The 12069-nt window shown below is 45.8% G+C and overlaps 1 protein-coding gene across 1 annotated transcript in view; it reads right to left on the bottom strand.

Moving 5' to 3' along the window:
- The window catches only part of GFRA2 (GDNF family receptor alpha 2), a 91885-nt gene that overhangs the window by 63120 nt on the left and 16696 nt on the right, over positions 1-12069 (bottom strand). Inside the window, exon 3 of the mRNA XM_056860401.1 lies at positions 3800-3883. Within this exon, the coding sequence (XP_056716379.1) occupies positions 3800-3883 (84 nt within the window). The remainder of the gene's footprint in view (positions 1-3799; positions 3884-12069) is intronic.

Raw genomic sequence — 12069 nt, forward strand, 5'->3', positions numbered from 1 at the left:
TTAAAATGGGGGGCTCCCACTCTCCAAGACAAGGTTGATATGCTCATGCAAGGTAGACTGATGAGTCAAGAAAACGGCAGGTTCTGTGAAAGATCCAATTCTAATGACATCGAGCCTTAGGAAATTCTGGAAGAACAGGAACACTGGAAGCATCCATCCCCAATCAGGAAAGCCAGGACTGAATGACATTCTGACACATTTTGATGCCAGTGAACTAGTGGAAGAAAACTGGGTAATGCTCAGCAGCAGAAAGGAGAATTCTTCTTCCCAGACTGACTTCCTCAGAGTTGATTTTGACAATCACATCCGTGGCAGTTTTGACTTTTCTTTTTCCTCTTAGCTTATGCATCCCCTTTGCCGATGCTCCTGTCATGTTTGAGAAATATGCAGTCCTCTGCTCTTCATTGCAGGGCACTCCTGCTTCCCTTCATCTCCACCCAAAGGTGGCCACCAAGACATCCAACAGACAATGTGAAAAGACCAAGGCAGGAGGGGTGCAATGCCAAATGCCATTCTGGAGCCTCACATCCTTGTTTCTCTTTCCAGAACTGTAGTATGTTGCGTCTTCCTCTCTCCCTCCCCCACCCAATCCTGCCTTCTCCTTTGTGTTTTGGGCAGTGATTGCTGTGTTTGTATGCTTCTCGAGGTATTAGCACCTTGTCACTCCTCCAAGATGGAAATGTGAGCAGTAGTCATTGTTCCTCTTTGTTCTGATCAGAAAACAGTTACTGTATTTCAGGTGGAAGATTCCCGTCACACAGAGAAAGGTATTTATATTTTCCTGGACTACAGAAACTCCAGGTAATGAAGCCGCGGCAGGAGCTAAAATGTGATGAAGGCTCTGCTCTGTAGAGCACTTAACATAATGGTTAGGCCAGCCCCGACTGCAGGTGGCCGAGGAATTTGCTTTATCTGCTGGCGTCTGTTTTCTGACATCCAGAGTCGGCTGCCAAAGATTTTCCTCTGTCCTTGGCGGGGCTTCAGCAAGATCATGCCAATTTACACCTTTTGCAGACTAAATGTGTACGATTTACCTTTGGTGCTATTTGGAGTATGGGCAGGTTGCAGCAGGTGAGGCACAGCCAAGAAAGCGAAGGCTGAATATTCTTCGGTTAGACGGTGCCTGCCTCTCCCCATTCCCATTGCACCAAAGGAAACACAGGCTATTCCTTGGAGCTGATTTGTTTACAATGACTGTTGTGTCATGGGTTTTTTCACCCCCAATTTTTCCTTTGGAGCGAGCTGCCTCCATGCATCAGATAATAAGGAACTGATAAAATGGGCCGGAGGTTTCATAATTTGCTCATCTGTCTTGTAGACACACAAAACGTGCTCATACGCCCTCACCCAATGGTGTTGTGTATATTAAGCAAAGTTTTTCATGAACTGGGACACTAGTGAGATATTGCCGGCATCAATCTCTGGGGATGATTGCTCTGAGTGATGCTCACTTTACATGCTCTACTTGCATGTTGCGCAAGGGAACTTCATGTTCTGTTGGCACATCATGGAGAGACTCCATGACTGCCGCCCATCTCTTGGATTGGACGTTATATGGTGTAACAATAGAATATTGATGGTGCTACATGGCATGTTCTACCTTACAATAGCTGGGACAGAGACTCACATGGTAACCATAATTGTACTTACTCTTAGCTCAGATATTTGCATGCATTAGTTGCTAGGGTATCTACATATCCCGCTTCCATATCTAATTTAAGTCTCTGAACAGTCTACATCCTGCAATTTACCGATTGTTTCAGTATTTACCCACACTAACTAATATAATGGTGCTGCGATCACAGAAAGGCCAACAGGGGTTAGTGGAAATTAGACTAACCAGGTAAGAGGGGAGGGGCTGGATAACCAGCTCCTTTTGCCACTCTGTCTTGAAGTCCCAATTGCAAATGAACCAAGCTTGCATTTCAGGGGAGAGTCCCTGCCTACTTGGCCAGTAGGAGGGGAAATCCTCTTTTCACCCCTGGCTGAACTCATGGATGCTCCATCAAGCCAGCTGAAAATCTGGTCTGAGGAACAGAGACCCAGCTCTTGAAACGGAATGCTGAGGTCTTCCAGGCTACGACTCCTTCCAGTTTGCACAGAAATTAGCAGCCGAGCTATAAATCCAAGGTTTTGTTTTCTTTATTCTCTGTGGTATGACTTTCTTTCAAGATATGCTCTTGTTCAATTGAAGGTGATTTACCTTGGGATTAAGAATTTATCCCGCCTCGTGCTAGAGAACTGCCTGGCTAAACCATAAACGAAATGGAAAGGAAACTCTCAAAAGCTGAAAACTCTGCTACCCCCACCCTTGGATTTCAGACAGTCTCCCAGGCAGCAGTCACTGACATGCTTGCCATGAACACTGATTTCCAGTCAGCTGGTTGCATTAAGAATATTTGGAGGAGGGAGTGGCACACGTGAACACATGAAGCTGCCTTATATTGAATCAGACTGCTTCGTCTATCAAGGTCAGTTGTCTTCAGGTCTCCAGGATCTCAGGCAAAGGTCTTTCGCATCACCTCCAGCCAGCATGGTGTAGTGGTTAAGATTGGTAGTTTGGAGCGGTGGAATCTGGTCTAGAGAACCGGGTTTGATTCCCCACTCCTCCACATGAGCGGCTGAGGCTAATCTGGGGAACTAGATTTGTTTCCCCACTCCTCCACATGAAGCCAGCTGGGTGACCTTGGGCTAGTCACTCTCTCTCAGCCTCACCTACCTCACAGGGTGTCTGTTGTGGGGAGGGGAAGGGAAGGTGACTGTAAGCCGGTTTGATTCTCCCTTAAGTGGCAGAGAAAGTCAGCATATAAAAACTAACTCTTCTTCTTCTTCTTCTCCTACCTGATATTTCTTTTCTTTTTTTTACCAGGGATGCCAGGGATTGAACCTGGGACTTCTGCCTGCAGAGCAGACACTCTACCACTAAACCATCCCCCATGGTACAATCCTCTGTTCTACCTCCAATCTCCCAGAGTCAGAAGTGGGGCATTGACTTGGGCTTATTGGGGTTTTATTTTGTTTAAATACAGGGCTGGTTTTCTAGTGTCCAAAATGTATCTCAGGCATCAACACCCATTGGCACCAAAGTGAGGGCTTTCCATCAACAGGCATTTGAAATGAACAAAACAACAGAAAGGTGTAACTGGCAGAGCTCGATACAGTAAAACCAAAATCGCACAGCGCAGGGAGGTGGGAATGGAAACTGTAAATCAGCCTCCAATTGATTCAGAAACCCAGTACAAGCACATTTAAAGCTGCCTTTCTTTTTTTTTTCCCCGGATGCCAGGAATCTAATACTCACACACTGAAAGCTGCCTTTCTGCTTTTCAAATGAGCACACCGACAGGGGAAGATGGGTTGCAAAGCATGTGTACATTCAGCCAAAGAGCGGGAGAGGATTCACCAATGGATAAACCACAAATGGTAATTCAATAAAATAAATGACGCACGCAGGCGTCAGGCATATGTAGGCTGGGTGAAGGATGGGAAGAGCACGCACAGTGATGAGCTCTCAAACCTATTCCTTCCTATGCAGATGTGGGGAAATGCAATGTCAAAAACATGTCCTATATACAACATATTCCCAAGTTGTTTTCATATAAACTGGAGCCGGCTTCCTCGAGAGCCCACCCAATTTCCCAAGATCATCCCTGAGCGAGCGCTGGCCTCTTCTAAGCTGCTGCTGAAATAAGCTCGCAGGAGGCTGAGAAGAGGGGAGGCCGTTAATTCTCTTGGGCTCCAGGGAGGGGGAGAGCCAACAGAAGTGGCAAGAAAGCATGTTTTGCTTGGCTTTTATTACCTGAGACAATTGAAGCGAGTCTGAATATATCAGAGAGACGAGAGGTGACTGGCTCATAGGGGGAAGCTTCATAAAACTCTTCTCCTGGGAGGGAAGGAAGAGAGAGAGAGAGAGAGATTGAAACAGCAACTGTGGCAAAGCAATTCACACAGAGACAGCTCCTAAGCACTTGAGCTGGGGTGAAGCTACATACGGTACCCCCATGGAAAATAGGGGATGGGACCTCTGGCCAACAAGTTCTTGGGGCTGAGCTCTCAAAGGAGTCTAGATCTTGGGGCTGTGGGAAATCGTGAGTTGTTTGCTTGCTTCTCGATCTGTGAAGTGGGACTATTACTAATGGCCCATCTCACAGGGATGTCATGAAAATTAAGGAAACAGACTAGGAAGTATTTAGCACACTAGCAATGACACATAACAAGGGTCCCTACAACTTACTTGGTATTTTCCCACAAAGTATGCTGGAGTAGTTAAATCTGCTAACCTTTCCCAAATATAGGAGACCCTGTATGATGGCCTGATTGAATGCTCTGCCGTCACCTGAGTTGAAGGGCAGATTTAATAAAGTTCCATTTTCCAATAGGCTCTGCCCTTGTGGGTCTAGAAGTATGGATACAATAAGTCACTTGTTTTTTTCATTGTCCTTTATTTGAGGTTGATAGACAGAGACTGGTTGAGTCATTTGATAATGGAAAGAAGGCACTCACCCTTCCTGACATTTTTTTAAATAACAAATCGGAAATGGTAAAGATTGCAAAATGTGTATATATGTGTGTATATGTATGTGTGTGTGTGTGTGTGTATACACACACACACACACAGCCTATTTTAAAGGATTAGGGGAATATATTTAATATTTTTAAAAAATTTGCCATTGTGCTTTAGTGTGGTCCTGCTTAAGACTCATTGGTCATTTCAGCAGGATCATTAAAGAAACAACCTACTTGGATGGCCACTGGAATCTCTAGAGTGTGCAAACACATCAGCTCAAGCAGTTGAACCTAACATAATGGGAAGATCCTCCACATTCCCCAAATAACTTATCTCAGCTGCTTGTGAAATAACTCAGCACAGGGGCTGTGGCTCAGTGGTAGAGCATCTGCTTGGCATGCAGAAGGTCCCAGGTTCAATCTCTGGCATCTCCAGTTAAAGGGACTAGGCAAGTAGGTGACGTGAAAGACCTCTGCCTGAGACCCTGGAGAGCCACTGCCGGTCTGAGTATTCAACACTGACTTTGATGGACCAAGGGTCTGATTCAGTATAAAGCAGCTTCATGCAATTTGGGCCTAGAGTGGGGTCTCCAAATTGACTGCTATGGCAGACAACCTCCCGTCCCTATGATCCTGTCTCCTGCTGCCATTTCACATGGTAGCAGGAGCAAAATTGAGGAGGGATAGATGGCATCTATCATATTTACCATAGAGATTGGGGGGATTCCTAGAGCACCTCTTGACAAGGTGATATCACTTCTAGGTCTTACATCTGGCAACCCTACCTACAAGTCATAACTGCAACCAGGAGGTGGATGGCCTCTCCTCCAAACATTAACTCTTTCTTAACCATGTCATCCTTTGTAACTCTTTACCACAGAACCAACAACAGATTTCATCAGGTGTCTTTGACTCTGCAAATGGCAATTAAAGATGGCTGGAAACCTGCTATCTGGGTTACCAACCTCCTGATGGGGACTGGAGTTCCCCCCAAATTGCACTTGATCGCCAGACTACAGAGATCAATACCCCTGGAGAAAATGGCAGCTTCAGAGGGTGGAGTCTATAGCACCACATCTCTGCTAAGCTCCCTCCCTAAACTCTGCCCTCCTCAGGCTCTGCCTCCAAATCTCCAGGAATTTCCCAGGCCAGAATTGGGGGGTTCACCCAATGAAAAGGATCAGAAGGGAGAGGGGGTAAATGCAGCAAGCTCTTTTGGCACAGTAGCTACATTGCTGAGCATGAAGTGGGAAACATCGGTTCCAGTCCTGCATTTCAGTGCATTTCAGTCTCACACAGAAGTTCCAAGTACTTTCTTGTCCCTCTGTGTTGTGAGAAAGCACGAAGTGAATTTCAGTAGGGAGATGGTCCTTTTAGACCTCCCTACACTACCCTTGTCCTGTGACCATATGGCGTTGCCTTATCCGGAGTCAGACCATTGGTCTATTAAGGTCAGGATAGTCTACTCTGACCAGTAGTGGCCCTCCAGGGTATTAGGCAGAGGTCTTTCACATCACTTACTTCTTGACCCTTTTAAGTGGAGATACTGGGGACTTAACTTGAGATTTCGTGCAAGCCAAGCAGGTGTCTTACCACTAGGGTTACAAGCCTCCAGGTGGTGGCTGGAGATCTCCTGCTATTACAACTGATCTCCCAGGAACAGAGATCAGTTCCCCTGGAGAAAATGGCTGCTTTGGCCATTGGACTCTATGACATTGAAGTCCCTCCCCTCTTTAAACCCCGCCCTCCTCAGGCTCCACCCCCAAAATCTCCAGGTATTTCCCAATCCAGAGCTGGCAACCCTACCTACCACTGAGCCCTACCAGCCCCTCCAACTGTGTTTTCCATCTCCTGAGCTGCCTACCCACTGAAGATATTCTTAGCCTCAACAGGGCTGCCTCCCCACCCCACCCCCTCTCCCATAATTAAGAAGCCACTCAAAGCTTACTGCGGATACACAAGCTTATTAGCAAGTGAGAAGCAATCAGAGAACGGCCAACTCCCTCCATAACAGCTCCTTGGTGGACAGTTATAAATGCATTTCATTATTGGAAATGCTATCAACTGCCAGGGAGCTGGGGTTGCTTATCAAAGGCACCCAGAGCTTTCTCCTTCCCTGCTCCGCTAGGGATATGAGGCAGAGGAGCTGGCCAACGTTGCTGAAGACAAGTCTCCGATAAGACCTCATTAACTCAAGGAAGGAGGAAGCTCTCGGTAGATATGATTGCTCTCTCTTTTTGCGGGCTCCAGGTCTGGGGGGTTTGCAGGCACAGCAAGCAGCCCCCTCCCACAAACAGAGGTGCAGAGCCATAGCACCTGGGTGTTGGAAGGTAAATTGTAGCTGATGGGTAAGCACATGTCTTAAATGCCCAGTGGGTAGGGTTGCCAACCTCCAGGTACTAGCTGGAGATCTCCTGCTATTACAACTGATCTCCAGCTGATAGAGATCACTTCACCTGGAGGAAATGGCCGCTTCGGCAATTGGACTCTATGGCATTGAAGTCCCTCCCCTCCCCATACCCTGCCCTTCTCAGGCTCCACCCCAAAAACCTCCCACCAGTGGTGAAGAGGGACCTGGCAACCCTATCAGTGGGTTAAGCCAGCCCTGTTCTGTTTTCCCTTCATTGTAGCTCTTTTTTGCCTGGATGCTGTATATTCCATTATGGAGCTAGATGCCTAGGCGGCTTTGCCTGTGAGGTACACAAGCAAAGCTGTGGTCTGCACGCTGCTTCCTTCAGCACCTGTTCAGTCAGGTATCTGCTGACCTGCCCTTTGAGGAAGTATCAGCTGTAAAGGCCCACCAGGCAGCCTGCACTGGTTTTTGCTCAGAGGGATCACCCACATTGTAATGCTTTTCACTCACATGAAAAGGAGACCAAAAAAGCCTCTGGCTCCCTGGGGGCAATGAGCCTGCAGGAAATCTGTCTGAGGTCTGCTGAGTACATAAACTCAGAAGAGAAGCCGCACAGTCCGGGGCTGACAGTTCCAGATAAAAGAGGCGTACTGGAGTACTGTCTGTGGCTCCTGGAAGCAAAGCCAGGGCTTTTATTCTAGCATCTTCCCCCACCCACTGATGGAGAATCTGGGGAATATTCTCGGGGGCTGTTTCTCAGGATGCCAGGGAGAACTCCCAACACTTTTAATTATATTTAAAAGTGAGGACCCCAGCCCTGAGCAGGGGAGGATTAACTTTTATTTTACTTCTGTAAAATGCTTCCATCCCAAACGCATGCAATGAGAATCACAGAATTTCTTTCAGAACAATTAACACATTAAAGCAGATAAAGAAAACAGCGGCACTCTAAAACAACTTTCCCCCACCCCCAAATTCATGGATTAAAAGATAAAAATCCTAAAACAGACCGCAGAAGCTATAAACAATTTAAATAGATGAGAAACAAAAACCAAGATCGCCTACCAATATTCTGGTGTTTACCAGAACACTCTCCCTCTCTCTCTCTCTCTCTCTCACACACACACACACACACACACACACAAAGCTGCTCATAGCAGGGGTGGCACTGACACCCTGCCTTCCCCCACCCCCATGAACCTAATAGTAGCTCAAAACCCCAGCTTCTTCCTGGGAAATTGCATAGTGAGAAAGGTTAACCCCACTCCAGTGCCACTGCCCCCAGTCCTCATAATCCCTCCCGTGTGTGTGTGTGTGTGTGTGTGTGCCCATAGGATTTTCTAGGTGAGTAATTAAGCAGAGGTGGTTTGCCATTGCCTGTCTCTGCAGAGTCTTCCTCGGTGGGCTCCCTTCCAAGGGATGACCCTGCTTAACTTCTGAGATCTGAGAGATCAGGCTATGCTATGCCATTCCACATTCCCCCTCCCCTACATGGCCACTTTTAAATATAATTGCAGACCATGGGGCAGGTAAAGGTCATGATTCTTCAGCATCTGTTCTATTTGCATGCATACTTATTGAGACCTTCCCGTGATTCTCACGAGGCAGGGGAAGATCAGCAAGGGATTCTAAGCTCCATAACCCAATGGAAAGCTCTGTGTCATTGGGGGGGGGGCTCGGCTGACTTCCTAAAGCCATGTTTTCTCCTTCCTAGGATTGCCAGTACTCTGATAACAGCACCTAGGAATGGCAGAGACTTCCTTTCTATATTACTTTGCCCAAGCCATACGTAATTAAATAGCAAAAGAACCGTGCTGCTCACGAGTAACCCTACCAGGTATTAAAAGGAAGCTGAACTTCCTCCTAAACTGGCAGACACACAATTAACCTCCAGAAAAACACCAAGGTAGAAAGGAAGCTGCCTGGTGAAGGAGTTCAGCTCCCACATGCTGGCGTACTTAAGAGCGATGAGGACACTTGGGCAACAGGCCAGAGGCAACATATTGAACAGGTGCATTGTGGGCAATGCTTGCTTCTTATCAAACTGTCTCCTATTGGCAACTCCCCAAGAGATTCTTCTGATGAGGCAAGCTATCTTTGCAAACTGTGTCTAGGGATTTTTGTTTGCTAGAGATGAAACACTGCAACAGATCTCACAATCTGGCATCTGTTGCACTATGTTTGCAAACCAAGGAAGCTGAAGCTCTGCACACATCCCTCTGCACACCAGTTGCCTTCATGTTCTCTGAAGCAGAGCTATATTTGCCAAGGGAGAACCTCTTTTCATCCCACTCTTTCCCTTCCATGCACACACACGCAGTGTGCTGCTATGTACTATACAACAGAGCCAAAGGTTCACAGTGAAGAGTGTGTACTTAAAGCTAGTTTCCAATAGGGGTGTAGAAACCTTGTTGGTTCCTCTATGGCATCAAGCTTGAAAGGCTGTGCTGCTCAATAGCAAGAGCACAAGAGGAGGACTGGAAGATTGGGGTTCCAGTCCCACGTCCACCTACAGACTCCTGTGGCACTGAGCACATTTTAAATGTATTTATTATTGATTTTATTTACATTATTTATAGCCTCACTGAGACTCAAGACAGCTTGCTATATGTAACTATTAATGCCAACAGAGGGATTCAGTAAGAACAACAGCCTTAATGGAACAGATGAATGATCCATCTAATTTAGCCTCCTGTTTCATACTGTTGCCAATCAGATGCCCTTTGGAAGACCTACAAGCAGGGTACAGAGGCCAAAGTCTCATCCTGTAGTTACCCCACCCATCACTGGTACTTAGCGGGTTACTGCCTCAGAACATGGAGGTCAATGGCCGTTGAAGGACCTTTGTGTGTAGTGTCATCAAGTGACAGCCAATTTACAATGACCCATACAGTTTTCAGGGTAAATGATTAAGCAGAGGTGGTTTGCCATTGGCTTTCCCTGCAAAATCTTCCTTGGTGGTCTCCCACCCAAGTACCAACCCTGCTTAGCTTCCATGATCTGACGAGATCAGGGTAGCATTCCACATCCCGTTCACAGACCTAACCTCTATGAATTTGTCTAATCTCCTTTAAAGCCAACTAAACTAGTACCCATCATTACATCCTTTGACAGTGAATACCACAAGTTAATTAAGCTTTGAGTAAAGAAATACTACCTTTTGTCTATCTTGAATCTACAGCCCATCAATTCAGTTAGGTGTTTGTGAGTTCTGATATTATGGAGAAGGGAGAGACAGATTTCTTTATCTATTTTCTCCATCTCATGCATGTTTTTTGTAATCATCTATCATAGTCTCATTATCATCTTTTCTCTGAACCAAAAAGACCCAAACTCATGATTAGGCTTTCCTTGCAGGAATTATGTATCCACTCCTTGATCATTCTAGCTTTACTTTTCTGCATAGGATTGCCAGGTCCCTCTTCACCACCGGCAGGAGGTTTTTGGGGTGGAGCATAAGGAGGGCTCCACCCCAAAAACCTCCTGCCGGTGGAGAAGAGGGACCTGGCAATCCTATGCAGAAAAGTAATGCCATAGAGTCCAATTGCCAAAGCAGCCATTTTCTCCAGGTGAACTGATCTCTATTGGCTGGAGATCAGTTGTAAAAGCAGGAGAGATCTCCAGCTAGTACCTGGAGGTTGGCAACCCTATTTCTGTACCTTTTCCAGCGCTAAAATATCCCTCTTCAGATTAGGTGATTAGAAGCATACACATTGTTCCAAATGCAGCCACACTATAGATCTATACAAGAGTATTATAATACTGGCCAAATTAAATAGCATAGGCCCCATTATGTAATCCTACAATTTACTTCATTGTGAGAATTGTCTATTTACATGGACTGTCTACTTCCCGTTTTCTGATCCACAAGAGTTTCTATTCTCTTATCTCATGACTTGCTAAGTATACTTAGAAGTCTTTGGTGAAGGGCTCTGTCAAAATCTTTTTGGAAGGCCAAGTTCCTAATGTTTACCAGCTCATCATTTTCCACATTGTTTTAGACTTTTCAAATAATCCCAAAAGGTCGGTTAGACAGGACTTTCTGTTACAAAAATGATGCTGATTCTTCCTCAGTAGGGCTTGCTCTGCTACGTACATAATAATTTCTGACTTTGATAACTGTGTTTCCACCTATTTATCTGGAATAGAAATTAGGCTAACTGGCCTGTCCTCTCCTGGATCTCGTTTGCATCCACTTTTTAAAAATTGGTGTGCATTTACTATCTTCTAAACCTCTGGAAGAGATACTGACTTTAACAGTTACGTATTTTTTCTTAAGATATCAACGTCTCACTTCAGTTTCTTCTCAGGCATGTGCCATCTATTTCCAGTGACTTTTTAGTTTTTAATTTGTCCACCCCTAGAACCTCGTATCTTGTCACCTTTACTCAGTTCTTCCAACACTGTTCCTGAAAACCATGACTCAGGCTAGGTAAATGCCTCACATTTCCCACAGTAAAAACCACTGGAATCGTTTCCAGTTTAGATACTGCAGTGTGCTCTATGTGAGATTGGAGATAGTTTGGAAGCTTCAACTGGTCCAGACTGAAGTAGACAAATTGCTTACAGGTCCAGTTTTCGGGGGTGTATATGGCCAGAGCTGAAATACCTTCACTGGCTGCAAGATCAGTTCAAAGTGTACTAAAGCCCTGAATGGTATCTGGATTACTTTCCCCCATATGAACCCACTTCATTGTTCTGTTGCTCATCTGAAATTAGGGATGCCTACCGCCAGGTAGTAGCTGGAGATTTCCCGTTATTACAACTGATCTCCAGCCGATAGAGATCAGTTCACCTGGAGAAAAATGGCCGTTTTGGCAACTGGACTCTATGGCACTGAAGTCCCTCCCCACCCCAAACCCCACCCTCATCAGGCTCCACCCCAAAAATATCCTGCCGGTAGCGAACAGGGACCTGGCAACCCCATCTGAAATTGGTGTGTCCCACTTTCAGAAGTGAGGCAGGTGGGCACTAAGGACAGGTATTTTTGATAGGGAACATTCTTCTTTCTATCCTCTCTCTAGTACCTAATCTGATTGGGGGGTGGGGGTCACTTGAAGATCTGCTCATTTGCCTAGTAATCTATTTAGCAGTTTTACTTCAATGTGTATGTTGTGTATATGGCACTGTTGACGGCACCGGTTGTTTAATCTCTGCTCTTTCTTACCTCTGCTATTTTATTGCTGTTTTACCATTTGTGCTGGTTTATT

This window comes from Euleptes europaea, chromosome 14 (genome assembly GCF_029931775.1).
Source record: "Euleptes europaea isolate rEulEur1 chromosome 14, rEulEur1.hap1, whole genome shotgun sequence".
Taxonomy (NCBI): Eukaryota; Metazoa; Chordata; class Lepidosauria; order Squamata; family Sphaerodactylidae; genus Euleptes; species Euleptes europaea.